General features: G+C 42.8%; 1 protein-coding gene across 1 annotated transcript in view; it reads right to left on the reverse strand.

Annotated features, from left to right (window-relative positions):
- Positions 1 to 25,032, reverse strand: part of LOC132891471 (E3 ubiquitin-protein ligase SH3RF3-like) — a 378,551-nt gene that overhangs the window by 75,267 nt on the left and 278,252 nt on the right. The window contains exons 4-5 of the mRNA XM_060929049.1: positions 9,359 to 9,649; positions 1,487 to 1,584 (exon numbers count right to left, since the gene is read on the reverse strand). Of these exons, the coding sequence (XP_060785032.1) occupies positions 1,487 to 1,584; positions 9,359 to 9,649 (389 nt within the window). The remainder of the gene's footprint in view (positions 1 to 1,486; positions 1,585 to 9,358; positions 9,650 to 25,032) is intronic.

The following is a 25,032-nucleotide window of genomic DNA, read 5'->3' on the forward strand; positions in this document are numbered from 1 at the left end:
GAGGTGTTAGACCTCCAAGTAGGCAAAGTTTTGGGGATAGTGGGATGGTGCATTTCAGAACCAAAGACATGATATCGGTGATGCATTCCCAGAATTGATGAACTGATGGACAGTGCCATATGGCATGGGTATCGGTGTCTATGGTATTGAGTGAGCAGTAAGAACATGTCAGAAGTATTGAAGCCCATTTTGGACTGAAAGCAAAGGTTCACATACTTTTGCCACTCACAGATATGTAATATTGGATCAGTTGCTCTTCATGAGAACAAATCAAACAATTTGAACTACCAAACAAAACAATCAGAATCAAAATGCATTGAAAACTCAGTGAGGAGTGACGATTTTCCTGAAAGTTTGTTAATCAGTCTAATTAGCAACTTGTTAACGACAACTCACAAAACCAGGGAGTAACTTTTGTGCAGACTGATTAGCTCTTCCAAACAAAACAATCAGAATCAAAATCCATTGAAAACTCAGGTAGGAGTTGCAATTTTTGTGAATTTTGGACAGATGGACGGACGGACGACAGACACCAATTGATGGCAATAGCTCATCGCCCTATGGCCGGTGAGCTAAAAAATGGTCAGACAGGTTGTGGAAAATAAACTTTCAGACAGAATAAAAAAAGTTGTGTGTGGAAAACAAAAAGGATCATGCAGAGTGTTGAAAAAGAAAAAATGGTGTGGAAAACAAAAAGGGTCAGAGATTGTAGAAAACTAATGTGTCAGATACAGTGAGGAAAATGAAAGGCTCAGGAAGAGTGTGAAAAACAAAAGGATAAGAGTGCATGGAAAATGAAAAGGGACAGGCAGAGTGGAAAACAAAAAGGGTCAGATATTAGATGCTTCTCAATGTCAAGGAAGGATCTGTAACAGCTGCATTTCAAGGATGCTACGTCATTGAATCCCAGTTCTGATGTGTACAATCCTTTAAATTCTACAAAGGATTGAGTCTTTCATTCAGAGAATTTTCAATGATGCTTGTATGGATCCCCGCCATTCTTAAAGCACCCACAATCCTATGTACACATAGAATGCAGGACCTAAAAAAAAGAAATACTCATCGAAAATGAAAGCATCTGGCAGAATATGGAAAACAAAAATGGTCAGGTGGAGTGGAAAACAAAACAGGTTAGAAAGAGCGTGGAAAATAAAAAGGGTCACACAGTGTATAAAAATAAGAAAAGAGCCAGAAAGAATGGAAAGCAAAAAGAGTCAGGCAAAATATTAAAATCAAAATGGTCAGAGTGGAAAACAAAAAGTTTGGAAAACAGCAAGCCCAGACTTTATAAAAAATAAAAGAGTGTGGAAAACAAAAATGACGGTCAGAATGCGTAATCAAGGTCAGGCCATGATGGTATTGCACTCAGTTGTATTAAACATAAAGTAATTACTGAACTGCTGAAAATTGTGACAGTTTTTCGTTAAGTGAAAATTCAAATATGTAAAATCTAGTTACATCTCTGGAACACATTTTCAGTACTCACATGTTTAGAGGAAGCTGAACTTTTGCAGCAGCGAGAAGCTCTCCAGAGGTTGGAGTCACTCGGGGCTGTACCACTGCTCCGGCATTAAACGATGAGTCCTGCAGAAGTTGAAAATATCAAGCTGATTTAACCCTCTGGGATCAACAGCTTTGCCAGTGAAGCTCAGCAGGTTTAGAATGAGTATAGAATTAATATCTTCACAAGTTTTTATCATACAAGCATGAAAAACATATTAACAGAAACTTTGTACTTCACACTTTCCTATCTGCCCACTACCAAGTAATATATTTTTAAAGTTACCTAAATTATATCTAATTTAGGTAACTTTAAAAATATAATATTATTTGGCAGTGGGCAGATAGGAAAGTGTAAAGTACAAAGTTTCTGTTAATATGTTTTTCATGCTTGTATGATAAAAACTTGTGAAGATATTATGAAAGATATTATGAAACTTTTCACCTTACTCAGTCACACCAGAGTCAGAGTGCTGAGTGCCCACATACGCATTCATAAAAGACTATTCATATGGTAACAGCATGATAATCACTTTCACTCTCTTGGTTTCGATAGGTTTCTTTTTGCCGTGGGAACACCCACCGTAAATAGGATAAAATAGGTCAGCCATAGTTTAAGCCACCTGTTTGGAGGTAAAACTTGTTGCAAGATGGCATGCGGATTTGCAAGATGGCGCTTTGGATGATTCAGGACAGTAATTCATTTTCAGGACAGCGATTCAATTCATGATTCAGGACAGCGATTCAATTCAATCTTCAGAACTGCGACACTGATGATGAGCAGTGTCATTTTGATCTTCAACTCGATCCAGCTGAAGATCAACTTGAGTAAGTGTAAATATTTCTTGTATTTCTTATGAGCATATACAGTAGGTTGATGTACATGTACTGGAGTGCATACACAGGAAAAATGACTGAACATTTTTTCCAAAATTAAAAGTATTTTCCTCAAAAATAGTTAATTTTGCTCTATTTTGAGTTTAGAGAGTAAAATTTGGAGTTGGAGTGGGAGCAAAATTACAGAGTAATTATGTAACAGAGTAACAAAGTTGGTTGTGGCTCTGAACTGAGTAAAATAGTTAATTTCAAGACACTGAATAGAGTAAAACTTAAAAAATAACAGATAAATGAAGTAGTTGTAAAAAGCAGTTTAGAACTGTGTTGGAATGTGTGAAAAAACATTACCTTACCCACTGTGACGAACCGTTTTGATCAATTGACCTGATGGGATTAAGAATTGGCAGTGGGAGGGGTATTCACTCTTCATTGAATGGAATGGAATTTTTTTACTCTTCTCATTATTCAATGAGAAGAGTAAAAAATTCCATTCCATTCAATGAAGAGTGAATACCCCTCCCACTGCCAATTCTTAATCCCATCAGGTCAATTGATCAAAACGGTTCCCACTGGCAACTCTTTATCCCAAAACAATAGGACATACATTTTTGATGGCCAGTTACTTGTCCAAATCAATGGAATAGATTTAAGTTTTTGTGCTTGATACATTCCTGAGACTGAACAGAATCATCTCAAATGACCAAAACTGTTCATCACAATGGGTAAGGTAATGTTTTTTCACACGTTCCAACACAGTTCTAAAACTGCTTTTTACCAGTGTTGTAGTCAAGTCACGAAACCTTGAGTCCAAGTCCAGTCTTGAGTCCCCAGTGATCAAGTCCAAGTCATTAAAGAAAATTTCGAGTTGAGTCTGAGGCGAGTACACTATTGATCCAAGTCGAGTCTGAGAACAAGACTCCAACCACACCATTTGACGGTGGCTGTTGCTGCCATTATGTGAAACCATCTCTGCTACTGTGCTGGACAAATGGTACTGCTTGACTGCGTCATTTTAGTTAATAGGCTACAGATAAAAAGCTTGTTCATCGCTCAGCAAGCCCAGCTAACAACAAGGCATATAACATGAGAGAGCTAGTTCGTCAGTCAGCAAGCAAGCCCCGCTCTCAACAGAGCAGTGTGTCACTTACTTCTCTGGGTGTAATCTTGCCAAATGATGATTGAAGTTCTAGGTTGTCCCCATCGTCTCCTCGATAGTTCTTCTACATACGGAACACATAGCAGTGCATTATTTTCCACTGCATGAGAAGTCTGTATAAACAAAATGGACAATCCTTGGGGCATTCTCTCCAAGCATTTTAGTGCCATTAACATTAGTTTGTTCCTGAACATAACGTATGAACAGGTGAATGTGCATTCTCTTGCATAAAATTAGTATAAAAGTTAATGTAGATATAAATATCTTATGCCAAATTATTATGGCATGTTACAAAAAATAAAGAAAAAATCTGAGTCCTTGTCTTCAATTTACAAGTCCGAATGCAGTTAATGCACAAGTCCGAGTCAAAGTCTGAGTCATCAGTGCTCAAGTCCAAGTTAAGTCACGAGTCCTTAAAATCAGGGCACGAGTCGGACTCTAGTCCGAGTCCTAGACTTGAGTACTACGAGCCTGCTTTTTACAACATCTTCATTTATCTGTTATTTTTTTTAAAGTACAATCATGACATGCATACTACATAGAAATTATTGTAGTTGAACTTGTGCTGAATACAAAAAAAAGTCATATGACTTTGCAAACACTGCTTAGATTTATTGAAATTGACAACAAAATAAGACCATGTCAAAATCATTAGTGCCAGAAAATACCCTCAGAACCACGGGCGATTGCTCTAAGACAACAAGGGAGGCTCAGCCTCCTCTAAAAATGACGAACATTGTGTAGGATGAATTGCGCTAGGCTTATGTTATAGCCGACCTTATAACATTGCTATTTCAGATCCAAAATCATAGAAATATATGTGCTCAACCCAACTACAGTGCGAAATCATTCTGTTATAACTTTCCCCAGTTCGCCTAATGTGTGCATGAGTTTTTCCCCCTCGTGACAACGCGATGCAGCCCAGCCTCAGTGGACTTCAATGGCATTTGGGAGCTATGCGCTTTTCAATATCAAAATGCAAGATGATTATTGGACAAATACTGCGAAAACGCCCGCCCACGGAGTCCCATGGACTCCCAGCCTCAGTGGACTTCAATGGCATTTGGGAGCTATGCACTTTTCAATTTCAAAATGCAAGACGGTTATTGGACAAATACTGCGAAAACGCCCACCCCACGGACTCCCAGCCTCACAGTGGGAGGGACATGGCAAAGCTTTCCGCGAGGAGACTGGTGATTGGTGAAAGCGGCCGGATATTTTCTTTGATTGACAGCTCGTTTCAAATATAGACAGGCAGCGGTAAATTTCAGTTCAGTCCCATGCGGATTCGCAAGTGGCGTGGTGTATTGTAAGAGATCAGCTTACATTTCGATTTCATTCATTATATACGGTTTCTACCAGCATTTTTAGTTTGTATATATTTTCATTGTAAATAAAGTGTAAATATAGTGTTGTCAAGTTTGCTATCTTAGTTCCAGAAATTTTGTTTATTTGAGTGACTGAACTTGAACTTGAGGGGGCTAGTCAGCTAGCAAGAAAGCTGCGCACGGATGCCAAGCATTGCTGATTTAATTTTGGCGAAGCCATTTGCCAGTCTTCCTTTCGAGGAAAAAATTAAAATTAAAGAGCAGGGTAGATCAACGCCTCAAATTGACTTGGTGAAAAAGGTGGGGAATAATACTCGTTCCTTTCAGCTCTCCTGGTACGAGAAAGTGAATTGGCTAACAGCAAGTGACCCACATCAACAACAGTAAATAGGCTACTTTAGTAATATGTCATGGATGGACCAAAAATATAGAATCTATTTAAAATGTTTATGCTGAATATATTATATTGGAATATATATTTTTCTGGATATGAATTAAACACAGCTACAATTTGGAAAACATTTTTAAACAAAAACACAGCCGAGAACATTTCACACTACAGACTTGGATTAAAAGTGAAGGGTTATCAAAATTGTCAATAAAACATTTCTCAGTCAAAATAAGTAAAATATAGCGAAAGTGTCATTGAATGAAATGTGTGGTACCCAGCTCTATGTTTGGCTCCCCAAGGTCAGTGCTTGTGCCTATTCCAGAACACTCTGCTGTTACTGCTGAGGTTCCTGACAAAGAGCTGCTTTCAATAATGATCAATTTTTAAACAACATGCCACAATTTTAAAATATAAAATGTTAAAATATACCCCCCCAACACCAACATCATGAATATTGGACAGTAGGCTAATGGGCCAAAAGAACCTGTTATTTCACAGTTTGTGACCCTGCCAACAATCAGCCAGATCAGAGGCAAGAGTATGGGCAAAATTGATGTTTTTTTCTTTTTTCTTTTAAAATCTGGAAATATCGTAACCAACCAGCCTCCCCTGTTTGAAAGACTACCAGCCACCACTGCTCAGAACCTAGAGGGTTAATGACTACATGATATACATATATTGTGTGCGTTAGTACAACCCCGATTCCAAAAAAGTTGGGACAAAGTACAAATTGTAAATAAAAATGGAATGCAATAATTTACAAATCTCAAAAACTGATATTGTATTCACAATAGAACATAGACAACATATCAAATGTCGAAAGTGAAACATTTTGAAATTTCATGCCAAATATTGGCTCATTTGAAATTTCATGACAGCAACACATCTCAAAAATGTCAGGAGAGGGGCAATAAGAGGCTGGAAAAGTTAAAGGTACAAAAAAGGAACAGCTGGAGGACCAAATTGCAACTAATTAGGTCAATTGGCAATAGGTCATTAACATGACTGGGTATAAAAAGAGCATCTTGGAGTGGCAGCGGCTCTCAGAAGTAAAGATGGGAAGAGGATCACCAATCCCCCTAATTCTGTGCCAACAAATAGTGGAGCAATATCAGAAAGGAGTTCGACAGTGTAAAATTGCAAAGAGTTTGAACTTATCATCATCTACAATGCATAATATCATCAAAAGATTCAGAGAATCTGGAAGAATCTCTGTGCGTAAGGGTCAAGGCTGGAAAACCATACAGGGTGCCCATGATCTTCGGGCCCTTAGACAGCACTGCATCACATACAGGCATGCTTCTGTATTGGAAATCACAAAATGGGCTCAGGAATAATTCCAGAGAACATTATCTGTGAACACAATTCACCGTGCCATCCGCCATTCCCAGCTAAAACTCTATAGTTCAAAGAAGAAGCCGTATCTAAACATGATCCAGAAGCGCAGACGTCTTCTCTGGGCCAAGGCTCATTTAAAATGGACTGTGGCAAAGTGGATAACTGTTCTATGGTCAGATTAATCAAAATTTGAAGTTATTTATGGAAATCAGGGACGCCGTGTCATTCGGACTAAGGAGCAGAAGGACGACCCAAGTTGTTATCAGCGCTCAGTTCAGAAGCCTGCATCTCTGATGGTATGGGGTTGCATTAGTGCGTGTGGCATGGGCAGCTTACACATCTGGAAAGACACCATCAATGCTGAAAGGTATATCCAGGTTCTAGAGCAACATATGCTCCCATCCAGATGACGTCTCTTTCAGGGAAGACCTTGCATTTTCCAACATGACAATGCCAAACCACATACTGCATCAATTACAGCATCACAGCTGCGTAGAAGAAGGGTCTGGGTACTGAACTGGCCAGCCTGTAGTCCAGATCTTTCACCCATAGAAAACATTTGGCGCATCATAAAACGGAAGATACGACAAAAAAGACCTAAGACAATTGAGCAACTAGAATCCTACATTAGACAAGAATGGGTTAACATTCCTATCCCTAAACTTGAGCAACTTGTCTCCTCAGTCCTCAGATGTTTACAGACTGTTGTAAAGAGAAAAGGGGATGTCTCACAGTGGTAAACATGGCCTTGTCCCAACTTTTTTGAGATGTGTTGTTGTCATGAAATTTAAAATCACCTAATTTTTCTCTTTAAATGATACATTTTCTCAGTTTAAACATTTGATGTGTCATCTATGTTCTATTCTGAATAAAATATGGAATTTGGAAACTTCCACATCATTGCATTTCATTTTTATTTACAATTTGTACTTTGTCCCAACTTTTTTTGGAATCGGGGTTGTATATCTATGTCTGAAGTAGCTGATCTATAACCAGCCAAACAAACTCTGAAGTTGAGCAAAATTATGTGAATACATTTATACTAATTAACACACATCCCTGACTAATACAGTGGTGCTTGAAAGTTTGTGAACCCTGTAAAATTTTCTATATTTCTGCATAAATATGACCCAAAACATCATATTTTCACATAAGTCCTAAAAGTAGATAAAAAGAATCCAGTTAAATAAATGAAACAAAAATATTATATTTGGTCATTTATTTATTGAGGAAAATGAGCCAATATTACATATCTGTGAGTGGCAAAAGTATGTGAACCTTTGCTTTCAGTATCTGGTGTGACCCCCTTGTGCAGCAATAACTTCAACTAAACGTAACTGTTGATCAGTCCTGCACACCAGCTTGGAGGAATTTTAGCCCATTCCTCTGTACAGAACAGCTTCAACTTTGGGATGTTGGTGGGTTTCCTCACATGAACTGCTCGCTTTAGGTCCTTCCACAGCATTTTGATTGGATTAAGGTCAGGACTTTGACTTGGCCATTCTAAAACATTAACTTTATTCTTCTTTAACCATTCTTTGGTATAACGACTTGTGTGCTTAGGGTCATTGTCTTGCTGCATGACCCACCTTCTCTTGAGATTCAGTTCAGGGACAGATGTCCTGACATTTTCCTTTAGAATTTGCTGGTATATTTCAGAATTCATTGTTCCATCAATGATGGCAAGCCATCCTGACCCAGATGCAGCAAAACAAGCCCAAACCATGATACTACCACCACCATGTTTCACAGGTGGGATAAGGTTCTTATGCTGAAATGCAGTGTTTTCCTTTCTCCAAACATAACACTTCTCATTTAAACAAAAAGTTCTATTTTGGTCTCATCCATCCACAACAATTTTCCAATAGCCTTCTGGCTTGTCCACATGATCTTTAGCAAACTGCAGACAAGCAGCAATGTTCTTTTTGGAGAGCAGTGGCTTTCTCCTTGCAACCCTGCCATGCACACCACTGTTGTTCAGTGTTCTCCTGATAGTGGACTCATGAACATTAACATGAGTTAATGAGAGAGGCCAATGTGAGAGAGGCCTTCAGTTGCTTAGAAGTTACCCTGGAGTCCTTTGTGACCTTGCCGACAAGACCATACTGGCCTTGCTCTTGGAGTGATCTTTGTTGGTCAACCACTCCTGGGGAGGGTAACAATGGTCTTGAATTTCCTCCATTTGTACACAATCTGTCTGACTGTGGATTGGTGGAGTCCAAACTCTTTAGAGATGGTTTTGTAACCTTTTCCAGCCTAATGAGCATCAACAATGCTTTTTCTGAGATCCTCAGAAATCTCCTTTGTTCATGCCATGATACATTTCCACAAACATGTGTTGTGAAGCTCAGACTTTGATAGATCCCTGTTCTTTAAATAACAGGGTGCCCACTCACACCTGATTGTCATCCCATTGATTGAAAACACCTGACTCTAATTTCACCTTCAAATTAACTGCTAATCTTAGAGGTTCACATACTTTTGCTACTCACAGATATGTAATATTGGATCATTTTCCTCAATAAATAAATGACCAAGTATAATATTTTTGTCTTATTTTTTTTAACTGGGTTCTCTTTATCTACTTTTAGGACTTGTGTGAAAATCTGATGTTTTAGGTCATATTTATGCAGAAATATAGACAATTCTAAAGGGTTCACAAACTTTCAAACACCACTGTATTTAGTTCGAATCATACACCTGGACATTCAGAGTGCTGATGAAATGTTGCATACTTATTGTAACACAAGAAACACATGATAATGAACAAGACTGAGCAAGCTAAGCTGAACACACACACACCCCTACCTGTGAGGTTGGAGCGCTAGAGCTGAGATGTGCATACTCTCCAACCCTTGCTCTTGGATCAGACGCACTGATTTCCATGGAGTGGCGGTTATTGTTTGTGAGTGCCGTGCGCTGTGTCACACTCAGTGCTGTAAACGAGTGACGCTTCTTTGCATTCTTCTTTCCTTCTGCCCGTTGCCGTGGGGTGTCACCATGGCCATCACTATGGCAGGATGCTGGGGTTTCTGAGTCAGCACTAGGTCCAGGGACTGGTTTATCTATCTCCATCAGCTGCTTGGCAGCTTCATTCAGCTGAGGGAGAGACAGAGAGAAGGAAAGAAAGAAGGCATCAACTTCAACTAGAAGACACAAATTCAAATACATCTATGCTTTCTGGAAGAGCACACTGACCTTGCAAGGAAGTAATGAAGAGATATTAAAGGTTTAAATACTAAAAGATAATTTGCATGTTTTCACCTTGGATTAAAAAAAAAAGTTAGTGTAGATTACAATGAGTGTGTGACAGGATTTGAATGCAAGTATGAAAGCTGAAACATCATTAACTCAACAGTCTGTCAGTATTTCAACAGGAATGTTTTATACTTTCTTTAAGTGCAGTAAAAAAAAAAGCAAAGCAGCCAGGGGTGTAAGTGGAAATTTGTTGTTAGAAGGGTCTGGGGGAATGTTAGGGTTTTGCTGGGATTTGAACCTGGTTCACTGGTGTGATAATCCAGCAAACCCCCACTAGGCCACCAGGGGGATGATTCAAAAGCAGAGGCATGAGGCAGAAGTAGAAAAGTATCAAAAAGCTTATTTACAATATATACAGTCCAAAAAGAAATCATCCAAAACGCTCAGAAGATGAAGGGAAAAATAAAAAATATCCAAAAGTTCAAAGTCAAAACAAAAGCCAAAAAAAACAGAAAAGGCAAAAATACCAACGCTCAGAAGATCCAAAAAACAGTAAATACTAGGTCCAAAAAGTCCAAAAAGAAAAAGCAAAGTGCAAAACCAAAAAGACAAAGGCAAGGAACACGGTACAGAGGTAACTGGAGCTAAACATAACAGCACAAAGACTCCGTGACAAGAGGACTGAACTCAGGGGTATAAATACACAAACTAATTAAGGACAGGGCGGGGCAGAAAACAGGCAATAAGACAAACACAGAACACAGTGGCAACCTCTAGAGGCCAAAACAAACATGACCAAACAAAGGAAATAACAGCGGCCTCTAGAGGCCAAAACAGTCCCAGTCCTAACAGGACCCCCCCCCCCCAGGAGTGTCTCCTGACGTTCCCAGGGCGATCAGGATGGGCCGAATGGAAGTCCCGACAAAGTTCTTTATCAAGTATGTCCCAAGCTGGGACCCAGCAGCGCTCCTCAGGGCCATAGCCCTCCCAGTCCACAAGATATTGGAGACCCCCGCGAACCTGGTGGGAGTCCAGCAGGCGGCGCACGGTGAAAACGGTCTGACCCTGGAAGATGCGAGGGGTTCCTAGGGGCAGGGGCATACGTGGACGTCAGTACGGGCTGCAACAGGGAAACATGGAATGTGGGGTTGATCCTTAGCGTACGTGGTAACTGGAGCCGGTAGGAGACAGGGTTAACTCTGCGTACAACCTTGAAGGGGCCAATGTAGCAAGGAGCAAGCTTGCGGTTCTCCACCCACAGCGGAAGGTCCTTGGTGGACAGCCAAACCCGCTGCCCAGGGCGGAAAGTGTGGGCAGGTCTCCTATGGCGGTTGGCCTGAGTCTGGTTGGTACTGGAGGTCTGCATGAGTGTCCTCCTGACCTTGCTCCAGGTCTTGCGACACCGTCTCACGTATTGGTTGACCGAGGGTACCCCAGCGTCCTCCTCCTGGTCCGGGAACAGAGGTGGCTGGAACCCGAATTGGCACTGGAACGGCGACAGCTTGGTGGCCGATGACTGCAGGGTGTTGTGGGTGTACTCTGCCCATGGCAGCCAGGTGCTCCACGATGTCAGGTTATCCCAGTCTTTCATTCGAAACTCACATTGATAACATCACCCGGATAGCTTTCTTTCATCTCAGAAATATTGCAAAGATAAGAAATTTAATGTCATTACATGATGCAGAAAAACTAGTCCATGCTTTCGTTACCTCCAGTTAGTTCAAAATGCAGCAGCAAGAGTCCTTACTAGAACTAGAAAATGTGACCACATCACGCCTGTCTTATCCACACTGCATTGGCTCCCAATCAAATTTCGTATTGATTATAAAATACTACTATTGACCTTTAAAGCACTAAATGGTCTCGCACCACAGTACCTGAGTGAACTTCTGCTCCTTTATGACCTGCTTAGATCAAAAGGTGCAGGCTATCTGCTGGTACCTCGTATAGTGAAGGCTATATCAGGGGGCAGAGCCTTTTCTTACAAAGCCCCACTGTTATGGAACAGCCTTCCAAGTAATGTTCGGGAATCAGACACAGTCTCAGCATTTAAGTCTAGGCTGAAAACATATCTGTTTAGTCAAGCCTTTTGTTAATGGTGTTTATGAGGTAAAGGAGTAGATCTGGAGGGTCCTCAGACCTAGAGTGTTTTGGTAAACTGGGATGTATGGATGCTGTCAGTCCCCACTCGCTTGCTCACTCGAGTTTGTTGACGGTGTAGTGGCTGGCTGCTTTATGTCCCGGGGCTCCCTCATGCCTGTGTTACCTTCTGGCTCTCTCCTTTTAGTTATGCTGTCATAGTTAGTTGCCGGAGTCCCTGCTTGTACTCGGTGCAATATGTATACTGTTCCTACTTATCCAGGTGACATTGGGCATACCTAACAACCTGTGTTTTCTTTCCCTCCCCCCCACCCCAAATCTGTATCTCTGAGTTACATGGAGTCAACAGGAAATCTTTTGGTGGAGAGGGTGGAGACCTCGACTGGCTATCGCAGTCTGCAGGCAATCGGCCGTCAGACATTCTGTCGCATGTCCCAGACCCGGTGAAATGTAACTGAATTGTCTTGGCCAGCCCTAAGGGTCCCATCTGCATCTCATCATTGCTGAGGAGTGTGCTCCCATCACCCAATCAAGCATCCAGCCAGAGCAGGTCATGTTATATTTTACCATATTAACATGCCATTGTTGTGTGTTATGCCTGATGTAAAGACTCTCGTCTCTGCGAGCCTACCACACAGATTTAATACTTGTCATTTTTAGGGCATACCTAACAACGTGTTTTCTTTCTCTCCCCCCCCCCCCCCCCCAATTTGTCCCTCTGAGTTACATGTTGATCCTGGGATTGAGATGCTGGCCTCTTCTGCCCCTTGGACCTGCTTGATCCATCCTGGTGCCCTGTGTCTCGTCGGAGTTTTATCGCACCGCTCCTGTGAAGGACGGCCCCATGAGGACAGTTGAGGGTTATACCTGTTAAAACTGTTAATATTATAGTCAGGCTGTCTGTTGTTGCCCAAATGAGGATGGGTTCCCTTTTGAGTCTGGTTCCTCTCGAGGTTTCTTCCTCATGTCGTCTGAGGGAGTTTTTCCTTGCCACCGTCGCCACAGGCTTGCTCATTGGGGATAGATTAGGGATAAAATTAGCTCATGTTTTAAGTCGTTCAAATTCTGTAAAGCTGCTTTGCGACAATGTTTATTGTTAAAAGCGCTATACAAATAAACTTGATTTGATTTGATTTGACCCATAGCCAGGCCTCGCAGGGTGGTTTCCAGGTCTTGGTTGAGCCTCTCCGTCTGGCCATTGGACTGGGGGTGGAACCCAGAGGAGAGGCTGGCAGTGGCCCCGATGAGCTTGCAGAAGCTGTGCCACACTCGGGAGGAGAACTGGGGCCCCTGGGCAGAGACGATGTCCTGTGGAAGACCAAAGACTCGGAAGACGTGATTAAATAACAATTTAGCAGTGTCAAGGGCAGAAGGGAGTTTGCACAGTGGTATAAAGCGGCAGGCCTTGGAGAATCTGTCCACTATGACCAAAATGACAGTGTTACCTTGAGACTCAGGGAGACCCGTGATGAAGTCGACCGCCACGTGGGACCAGGGACGCCGGGGAATAGGCAGAGGATGCAGGAGGCCCTGGGGACGCTGTCGCGGGTTCTTGGTTCTGGTGCAGACCTCACAGGACAGGACGAATGACCTCACTTCCTTCTCCATGTTAGGCCACCAGAAGCATCTTTTCAGGAAGTCCAGGGTCCTCTGAGCTCCCGGGTGGGTGGTGAGAGGGGAAGAGTGACCCCACTGGAGAACCTTGGCCCGGGCTTGACGAGGGACATACAGGAGGCCCGATGGCCCCGTCCCAGGATCAAGGTCCCGGCGTTGAGCTTGTCAAGTGGTCTCCTCAATACCCCAGCGGACAGGAGCCACAATCCGGGATCCAGGGATAATAGGCCCAACTTCACTCTCCCTGTTGTTGGGTGAGAACAGCCTGGAGAGTGTGTCCGGTTTGGTGTTCTTAGAGCCCGGGCGGTATGATAGGGTGAAGTTGAAACGGCTGAAAAACAAAGCCCACCTAGCCTGTCGTGGGTTCAGCCTCTTGGCTTGCTGGAGGTACTCCAGGTTCTTATGGTCCGTCCACACCAGGAATGGATGTTGCACTCCCTCCAGCCAGTGCCTCCACTCCTCAAGGGCTCGTTTGACCGCTAGCAGTTCCCGATCCCCCACATCATAGCGGGACTCCGCAGGGCTCAGGCGGTGGGAGAAGTAAGCGCAGGGGTGCAGCTTCCCTTCCGAGCGTTGAGAGAGAACCGCGCCGACACTACTCTCCGAGGCATCCACCTCCATGATGAATGGTTGGGAGGTGTCCGGGAGAACCAGAATGGGTGCCATGCAAAAGCGGTGTTTGAGGTCATTAAATGCCTTTTCCGCCTGAGGGGACCAGACATAGGATCCACCAGTTCTTTTGGTGAGGTCCGACATAGGTACTGCTATGGAACTGAAGTTCCTGATGAACTTGCGGTAGAAGTTAGCGAATCCTAAGAACTGCTGAACCTCCTTAACGGACTCGGGAGTAGGCCAGTCCCGGATGGCCAGGGTCTTGGCTGGGTCCATTTGGAGTTGCCCCGTTCGTACGACAAATCCCAGGAAGGAGACCTTGAAGACATGAAACTCGCATTTCTGGGCTTTAGCAAACAGATTATTCTGTAAAAGTCTCTGGAGGACTTGGCGGACATGGTGGCGGTGCTCCTGTAAGGTCTTGGAGAATATCAGGATGTCGTCGAGGTAGACGAAAATGTATAGATTAATCATATCCCTCAAGACGTCATTGATAAGGGCCTGAAAAACAGCTGGTGCATTGGTGAGTCCGAAGGGCATCACCTGGTACTCGTAGTGCCCTGACGGGGTGTTAAAGGCGGTCTTCCACTTGTCTCCCTGTCGGATACGGACGAGGTGGTATGCGTTCCGTAAGTCCAACTTGGTGAAGATGGTGGCACCTTGGAGCAGGTCGAATGCTGTGGACATCAGCGGAAGGGGATAGCGGTTGCGCACGGTGATCTTGTTCAGGCCCCTATAATTCAATACATGGCCAGAGCCCCCCATCCTTCTTGCCGACAAAGAAGAAGCTGGCACCAGCGGGTGAGGTGGAGGGTCAAATGAACCCAGAGGCCAAGGCTTCCTTGATGTACTCCTCCATGGCCTTGCGTTCTGGCTGAGAGAGGGAGAACAGTCGGCCCTGAGGAGGAGTAGTCCCAGGGAGCAAGTCGATGGCACAGTCGTAGGTGCGGTGCGGAGGAAGAACGGCAGCCCTGCTCTTGCTAAAGACCTCTTTGAGATCCCAGTACTCTGTGGGAACTTGAGATAACTCTGTGAGATCAGGAGGCAAGAGACACAGGAGAGCTAGAGAGCAGACAAGAGGCATGGCATGCAGGGCCCCATTCCACAACCTGGCTTGTTCCCCAGTCTATGCGAGGGTTGTGGTGAGGAAGCAAAGGAAGGCCTAGAATGACTGGGAATTCTGGTGAATGAATAAGGTGCAGGGATATTTCTTCTTTGTGACCTTGAGACTGGAGAAAGACTGAAGAAGTAACTTGGGTGACTCTTCCATCACCTAATGCTTGGCCATCGAGGGCAGACACAGACAGTGGGACTTCAAGAGGCGCAGTCGGGACATTGATGCTTTGGGCGAAGTGGATATCCATAAAGTTTCCAGCCGCCCCTGAGTCTAACACGGCTTGACAAGAGTGGACAGACTCACCCCAGGAGATGGAGACCGGGATGTAGATTCCTTGGCCAGGGAGTCCGGGAGAGAGGGTAGGCCCCATCACAACCCTCCTGGACGGGGCGGTCCTTTTCCCGAGAGCTCGGGACATGATGCTCGGAAGTGACCAGGCTTGCCACAGTAGATGCAGCACTTGTCCCTCCTTCTGCGCTCCCTCTCAGATGCGGAGAGGCAAGTACGGCCCACTTGCATGGGTTCTGGACAGTCACTGGAGGACGTAGATGGGCTCCATGTTGAGGCAGGGAGGCCAGGGAGGCTCAGGACTTGGCGGCGTTCCCTCATCCTGTTGTCAAGATGAGTAGAATGTGAGATCAGAGTTTCGAGGTCACTTTGGCATCCGATAGAAGCCAGACCGTCTTTGATGGGGTCAGACAGACCATGGTGGAAGGCTGACACCAGGGCAGTCTCGTTCCATCCACTTACTGCTGCGAGTGTCCGGAACGAGATGGCGTAGTCTGTGATGCTTCCCCCTTGCCGGATGGACATGAGCTTTCTGGCTGCGTCTTTACTGATGTCTGCTTGATCGAAGACACAAAGCATCTCCTCAGTAAACAGCTGGAAATCAGAGCACTCGGGTCCCTGTCTCTGCCAGATAGCAGTGGCCCAGGCCCGCGCCTTACCAGCTAACAAGGTTATCACAAAGGCAATCTTGTGGCGATCCGTAGTGTAGGTGGTAGGCTGAAGCTCAAAGGTGAGTTGGCACTGGGTAAGGAACTCCTGACACTCACTGTGCTTGCCATCATACTTCTGTGGTGCAGGAAGGCTGGGTTCGCGAGGTGAAGGAGACAGCGTGGCCGGAGGCACTGGAGCGGATGGTGGAGCAGGAGCAGAATCAGGCAGAGGAGATGGCAGTAGAGAAGTCAGCTGTGCCAGGGTTTTTCCAATCTGCTAAAGCAGTACCTCGTAGCGAGTAAGGATCTCACGTTGGCTTGCAAGAGTATGTCCATGAGTGGACATGGTAGCTCCGAAGTGTGTTAAAGCGGAAGGTTAGCCGGGTAGACAGTTGAAGAAGCCTCTGCTGAGTCGGTCATGACAGAGTCTTTCTGTTAGGGTTTTGCTGGGATTTGAACCTGGTTCGCTGGTGTGATAATCCAGCAAACCCCCACTAGGCCACCAGGGGGATGACTCAAATGCAGAGGCGTGAGGCGGAAGTAGAAAAGTATCAAAAAGTTTATTTACAATATATACAGTCCAAAAAGAAATCATCCAAAACGCTCAGAAGATGAAGGGAAAAATAAAAAATATCCAAAAGTTCAAAGTCAAAACAAAAGCCAAAAACCAGAAAAGAAAAGGCAAAAATACCAACGCTCAGAAGATCCAAAAAACAGTAAATACTAGGTCCAAAAAGTCCAAAAAGCAAAGCAAAGTGCAAAACCAAAAAGACAAAGGCAAGGAACATGGTACAGAGGTAACTGGAGCTAAACATAACAGCACAAAGACTCCGTGACAAGAGGACTGAACTCAGGGGTATAAATACACAAACTAATTAAGGACAGGGCGGGGCAGGAAACAGGCAATAAGACAAACACAAAACACAGAACACAGTGGCGACCTCTAGAGGCCAAAACAAACATGACCAAACAAAGGAAATAACAGTGGCCTCTAGAGGCCAAAACAGTCCCACTCCTAACAGAGAATTAGATATATTTTATTAAAAGGTTCTGTTTAATTAAGTTACAAAATGAGTGAAACCCTGATGTCCGCTTTATTCTAGCTAAATTTTTCAGTTTAATGGATTTTATGTTGGAAAGAAAATTATCATACAATACTTACATTACATGAGTGAAACTTTAAAAATAGAAATATACTTTAGTTTATGTTTAATATAAGTAAAAGGCCAATGGCATTAAAAATTTAATACTAATTCTAAACTGGAAGCTTAAATGCCCTTGCACCCCACCTAAATGGGTGGAGACCTCAACCCTCCCAATGTTCAAACCAAAGTTATGCCCTTGGGTTAAAGCCCCCTAAAACTTTCATAGCTATGCCTATGATAACATTTTATTCAACCAATCAAACAACCTTTGATTGCAAGCACTGATCCTCTCCCGCTTGGACTACTGTAACTCTCTCCTCGCCGGCCTTCTAGCTTTTGCCATCAGAACCCTGCAGCTGATCCAGAACGCTGCAGCTCACCTGGTCTACAATCTCACTCGTTCTTCCCATGTCACCCCTCTGCTTGCCAACCTGAACTGGCTACCTATCACAGCTCATATCAAATTTAAGACATTGGTGCTAGCTTACCAGGCTATCAAGGGGTTAGGGCCAGCATACCTCCAGAGTCTAATCTGCCTCTAAACACCAGCCAGATCCCTACACTCCGCTACTACTGGTCACCTGGCCTCTCCTCCTCTCCATTCCTGCTCAGCCCACTCAAGACTGCTGTCTGTCCTGGCTCCCCATTGGTGGAATGACCTTCCCATCGAGGTCAGAACTGCTGACTCCCTGACCACCTTCAAGTGCAGACTGAAGACTCACCTCTTTAGGCTGCACCTCTCCCATGCTTCCCTGCATGGGAACTGCATTTTGGTCTTGACCAACCCAGGCTGTATACTGTCTAGCCTGGGGTTAACCAGTAGGGAGATTTATTTTTCTCTATTTAGTTATCCTTTGTATGGTTGGTTTGTTTTCTTGGCTGTTTGTTGAGTGTTGGTACTTCGACAGAAAGTGACACTAAGTATTGTTCTGTCACTTATTCAGTTGGCACTAGAATGTACTTTTGTACTTGTTATATGTTGCTCTGAATGAGTGTCTGCTAAATGCCATGTAATGTAACATTTGAACAGTCTATATGCTAAATTGTGTTAATCACAATATTTTAGAAGAGCACAGCCATTGTAAAATAGATATAAATAGAAAGGCACTCGGTAGATTTGCATCAAAATTGAATGAATTGTTCCTTGGCCCACAGCCCATGGCCACCTTCCCTCAAAATTTTATCAAAATTCGTTCACTACTTTTTGAGGTACAAACAAACAAACAAATGGAGGTGAAAACATAACCTGCTCCAACAAAGTTGGTGAAGGTAATGATATGAAGTAAAAAGGATGGAGCTGATTAACTTCTGGTGTAGACTGGAGATTCATACAACCGATCAGTGACCATCGTGTCAAGCAAACACATCATGGATTTTGTCTGCATTTGGACTGACACATCCATAAAATATCATAGAGATGACTGAGAAGGTGCATGCGAAATACAACAGTGGGTGTCATGAACATGACAGGTGATTTATACTGAAAAATGCCATTATTGAAGAAATCTGACATTTGTGTTCATTGGCAAAATAGAAGTGTGTAAGGAGGTATCAGTGTTAAACACTGATATATCATGACTTCTTGGTGTGGAAAGACTAACACATTTTCCAGACCTAACAGAAGATCAGGACTGTAGCAAAGGCTTCAGTTTATGAAAAACTACAGTGCTGAGCAATGAAATGCAATGAAACACAGGACAAAACTAAACTTGTCTACACCAACAGGGGGCACTGAAGTCTCAGAGGTAGAACAAATGGAAAATAAAACCCAGTTGCTCCATTAACACGACTTATGTAACACAGCAAAATTAATGTATACATTTTGGGATTCTCAACATATTTGAAAATACAGAGAGTTTTGTAAATAATGCTTGCTATGTGTGTAACTGGGTGAACCCTGGGTAAGCACCAGGGATGGTGAGAATGACTTGGATACCTTTTTTGTGTATGTGTGAATGCATGCCAAGAAATTCAACAAAGTCACAAAAAATTTTTTATGCAATATTACTTCTCTCATAAAATTAACCCTGTTATTGGTTCCTGGAGATGACTGGAGGTTATCCAGTGCACACCAACAAAGTCATTCCCTTAAGAACACCCTGCCTCACCAACAAGCCAATGTTTGGACTCCTTTCCCTGAGACAAGTACTGAATGAGTTTCAGTCTTTGTGATTTGGGGAGCACTCTCAGGCTGATATTTTATTCCTGAAATGTCCACACTTCTTACAAGCTGAGGGTGATGTTGTCATCAGTCCTAGTATCCTCAGCAGATGCTGAAACCACTCATTGTGGTCTGGCTGAATTTGATTGGCAAGAGCAACAATATCCACCACATGTTCATCTGATAGGATGGCTAGCATATTCAGTAATCCTAACCTCATGCCAATGAAGTGTGTGACCTGCTTTCATGTTTGGGGAACTCATCTCTGGGGAAAAATCTGGGATAACTGGAGAATAACTTAATTCTAGGCTCAGCAAAAGGAGTGGAAATACATCTAGAAGGCCATGAGGTTAGCAGCCTGTCCAACTCCACTAGGGATAACCTTGGTCCACCAGTACCAGGCAGAACATTTCTGAAATATGTGGCACCACTTTTGGGTGCAGATGCCACTCTACTGGATGTATCCACTGTCTGGACAACATATCCTCCATACCATTGCACCATCTGGGCAGGTAAATACTTGACAGTCGCTATGGTGTCCAAGTGGATCAGGATGTTATGGTGCCTCAATACATATAGAAAGCACTTCAGAGCTAGCCAGGCTGACCTCGATTGTAGTAACTGGATGTGTTCCAACATCATATGCCCCATGTGCCTCACTGCACCTCACAGCTCCCTATCCAATGAGGCAGTGTCTTGCTGACTCTCCAAACTGCACCTAAGTATACCCCTTTCAAGAAAAAAGGTCTCACGTCTTTAGTAGTTTAGGGCTTGTGCGCCTTTCACCAAAATGATAACTTGGCTACACCATGGGTCTAACTACAAGCCAATGACCCACACTGAAAGTCCCTTAGTTCCAGTAGGCCTACAGCCAGTCAACAATCCCAACATCTTCAGCAGAATTCACATTCAGACATAGTGGTCCACTCATATTTTGTTGGAAAGCATTTTGATATATGTTATGGAGTGAAAGTACCACCATCTTCACTGAATCCGAATCTTCGCACCTATAAAGCGAGTGATTTGCCTCAGTGTTGGGGAGATCCTCTAACACAACCTGAAGGGGCTGGACACAACCTGAAGAGTAGGACCTTGCTGATAACTAGAGGGTAACTTCATGAAAAGTTCTACATTTACTTACTGCAAGATAAATTTGGGTTATCCTAAGAATAGTTTTATGATTATAACAAATTAAGTCTGGGATTATTGAAAATTGACTCCATTTATTTTTTGCAGCATAAATCCAGGATAACTGAAAGTCAACTCTACAGTTACTGTCCAATAAATCTGGTATAATAGAAGGATAACTGAATGCTTCCTACATGAATAATCTGGGGAAAAAAAATAAGAAGTATGATTACTCTTGGAGAAGTATGTGTCTGTGAGTTAGTGTTTGGGATTAATGAGGTTTAGCTTCAGGGGATGTTCCTGGCCACGATTCATGTGCTTTCATCTGTATCACTTTAAAATCACTAAATTCTTTTTTGTTTGTAATTAATACATTTTTAACACCTCTAAAGTACCTCTAGTTTTTTTTTTAATCTATCACATTAGTCAAAAAATATGAAGAATGGTAGAAAGCAGGCAAAAAACCTCCAGAGAAACAATATTTTACAGTTTGTAATATGTGAAGATACTTGAGGATAAAATCTCTGAATTTCTGCTTCATGCATTATGATTAAATAGTTAATTATCCAATTTTAAATAAACTCTTTACCAAAATAAATTAATTCTTCTTACTGTTTGTACAATTCTGTAGATATTAGAGTTCTTTCTGGGAAATAGAAATGCTGAGTCTCACTCATTACATTAGTTCTGTTTAGTGAGTTTTGCCTTTGGTAATTGTTTGCACATGTCTTGTGTAATTTGTCTTTTTTTTACCTTTACGCTTAGGACTTCAATTGCCTGTTTACTGTAATCCCTTTAATAAATGTCTGCAGATCCTCACAACCTGCTGAGTCTGCCATGTCACAGCCTGAAAGCTGAATAAAGACAGGCGGTCAGAAAATGGGTGTAAAACTAGATTTGAACCAGGAGGGCGAAAATAAGCACACTATCAAAAATCTGTTTTTATTCTGTACCTCATTTGTTCCTGAATGTTTGGAAACCACACCTGTGTTCACTTGGAATGTTTAGTTATTCAAATCAAGTTTATTTGTATAGCGCTTTTAACAATAAACATTGTCGCAAAGCAGCTTTACAGAATTTGAATGACTTAAAACATGAGCTAATTTTATCCCTAATCTATCCCCAATGAGCAAGCCTGTGGCAACGGTGGCAAGGAAAAACTCCCTCAGACGACATGAGGAAGAAACCTCGAGAGGAACCAGACTCAAAAGGGAACCCATCCTCATTTGGGCAACAACAGAGAGCCTGACTATAATATTAACAGTTTTAACAGGTATAACCCTCAACTGTCCTCATAGGGCCGTCCTTCACAGGAGCGGTGTGATAAAACTCCGACCAGACACAGGGCACCAGGATGGATCAAGCAGGTCCAAGGGGCAGAAGAGGCCAGCATCTCAATCCCAGGATCAACATGTAACTCAGAGGGACAGATTGGGGGGGAAGAGAGAGAGAGAGAAAGAAAACACAGGTTGTTAGGTATGCCCTAAAAATGACACAAGTATTAAATCTGTGTGGTAGACTCGCAGAGACGAGAGTCTTTACATCAGGCATAACACACAACAATGGCATGTTAATATGGTAAAAAATATCATGACCTGCTCTGGCTGGATGCTTGATTGGGTGATGGGAGCACACTCCTCAGCAATGATGAGATGCAGATGGGACCCTTAGGGCTGGCCAAGACAATTCAGTTACATTTCACTGGGTCTGGGACATGCGACAGAATGTCTGACGGCTGATTCCCTGCAGGCTACGATAGCCAGTCGAGGTCTCCACCCTCTCCTCCAAAAGATTTCCTGTTAACTCCATGTAACTCAGAGGGACAGATTTGGGGTGGGGGGAGGGAAAGAAAACACAGGTTGTTAGGTATCCCCAATGTCACCTGAATAAGTAGGAGCAGTATACATATTGCACCGAGTACAAGCAGGGACTCCGGCAACTAACTATGACAGCATAACTAAAAGGAGAGAGTCAGAAGGCAACACAGGCATGAGGGAGCCACGGGACATAAAGCAGCCAGCCACTACACCGTCAACAAACTCGAGTGAGCAAGCGAGTGGGGACTGACAGTATCCGTACATATCAGTTTACCAAAACACTCTATGTCTGAGGACCCTCCAGATCTACTCCTTTACCTCATAAACACCATTAACAAAAGGCTTGACTAAACAGATATGTTTTCAGCCTAGACTTAAATGCTGAGACTGTGTCTGATTCCTGAACACTACTTGGAAGGCTGTTCCATAACTGTGGGGCTTTGTAAGAAAAGGCTCTGCCCCCGATGTAGCCTTCACTATACGAGGTACCAGCAGATAGCCTGCACCTTTTGATCTAAGTAGGCGCGGCGGGTCATAAAGGAGCAGAAGTTCACTCAGGTACTGTGGTGCGAGACCATTTAGTGCTTTAAAGGTCAATAGTAGTATTTTATAATCAATACGAAATTTGATTGGGAGCCAATGCAGTGTGGATAAGACAGGCGTGATGTGGTCATATTTTCTAGTTCTAGTAAGGACTCTTGCTGCTGCATTTTGAACTAACTGGAGCTTGTTTATGCACTTATTGGAACATCCAGACAGTAAGGCATTACAATAATCCAACCTGGAGGTAACGAAAGCATGGACTAATTTTTCTGCATCATGCAATGACATTAAATTTCTTATCTTTGCAATATTTCTGAGATGAAAGAAAGCTATCCGGGTGATGTTATCAATGTGAGTTTCAAATGAAAGACTGCGGTCAATAATCACTCCGAGGTCTTTTACTGCTGCACGTGAAGAAACAGAAAGGCCATCCAGAGTCACTGTGTAATCAGAAAACTTACCCCTAGCTGCATGTGGTCCCAGCACAAGTACTTCAGTCTTGTCAGAGTTAAGCAGAAGGAAATTAAAAAGCATCCAGTGTCTAATGTCTTTAACACATTCCTCAATTCTATTAAGCTGGTGTCTCTCATCAGGTTTTGCAGAGACATACAACTGTGTGTCATCAGCATAACAGTGGAAACTAATACAATGTTTACGAATAATATCGCCCAGAGGTAACATATATAGAGAAAAAAGCAGTGGACCCAAGACAGAACCTTGTGGAACACCAAACTTTACCTCGGTACGTCTAGAAATATCACCATTTATATCAACATACTGATAATGATCAGTTAGATAAGACCTGAGCCAGGAGAGGGCCATTCCCTTAAGTCCCACAACATTTTCTACTCTATCCAGAAGAATGGAATGATCAATGGTATCAAATGCTGCACTAAGGTCAAGCAACACAAGTAGCGAGACACAGCCCTGATCAGACGCCAACAGTAGGTCGTTTACTACTTTAACCAGTGCTGTCTCTGTGCTATGATGAGGTCTAAATCCTGACTGATACATTTCATGGATGTTATTCCTATGTAAATATGAGCATAACTGCTGTGCCACAGCTTTTTCAAGGATCTTGGCGATAAAGGGGAGGTTTGATATTGGCCGATAATTGGACAGCTGACAGGGATCAAGGTCAGGTTTTTTAATCAGGGGTTTGATAACTGCTAGTTTAAAGGATTTGGGTACATAGCCAATCATAAGAGAAGAATTTATTATTTTTAGAAGCGGTTCAATTACTCCAGGCATTATCTGTTTGAATAGATGTGTCGGTAAGGGATCTAGTACGCAAGTTGAGGCTTTTGATGTAGAGATTAATGAAAGTAATTCAGTTTCTTTTAGGGGAGTAAAACATTCTAACTGATGATCTGATACAGTTATATTGTTAACTACAAGGTCACTTTCATTGTCTAACCTCAAATTAGTAGTTTGAATTTTTTGTCGGATATTCTCAATTTTGTCATTAAAAAAATTAATGAAGTCGTTGCTACTACATACTGCAGGTGTGCATGTGTTGATAGTGGACTTATTCCTGGTTAATTTTGCTACAGTATTAAATAGGAATCTAGGATTATTTTTGTTATCTTCTATTAGGGAGGAGAAATATGTTGATCTCGCAGCACTAAGAGCTTTTCTATACTTCAGGAAGCTCTCCTTCCAAGCTAATTTGAACACTATCAATTTTGTTTGACGCCATTTACGTTACAATTTTCGAGTGGTCTGTTTTAATGTGCGAGTGTCATCATTATACCAGGGTGCTAATTTTTTGTCTCTGACCATTTTCTTTTTTAGAGGAGCTACATTATCTAAAGTATGGCGGAATGTTGACTCTAAGCATTCAGTTGCCTGATCAAGTTCTGCAGGGGCTGACAGTGACCCAATCAAAGTTGACAGCTCTGAGAGATCATTTATAAAGCTCTGTGCAGTAGTTGACGTGAAAGTATGTTTAATACAGTAGCATGGTGAGGTGCATATATTACTCAGACATATTTTGAATGAGATGAGACAATGATCTGAGATAACTTCAGACTGTGGAAGTATGACTATATTGTCTACGTTTAATCTGAATGTTAGTATTAGATCAAGGGTGTGACCACCATTAGGTCC

The sequence above is a fragment of the Neoarius graeffei genome, chromosome 9, assembly GCF_027579695.1.
Source record: "Neoarius graeffei isolate fNeoGra1 chromosome 9, fNeoGra1.pri, whole genome shotgun sequence".
In the NCBI taxonomy this organism is placed as follows: Eukaryota; Metazoa; Chordata; class Actinopteri; order Siluriformes; family Ariidae; genus Neoarius; species Neoarius graeffei.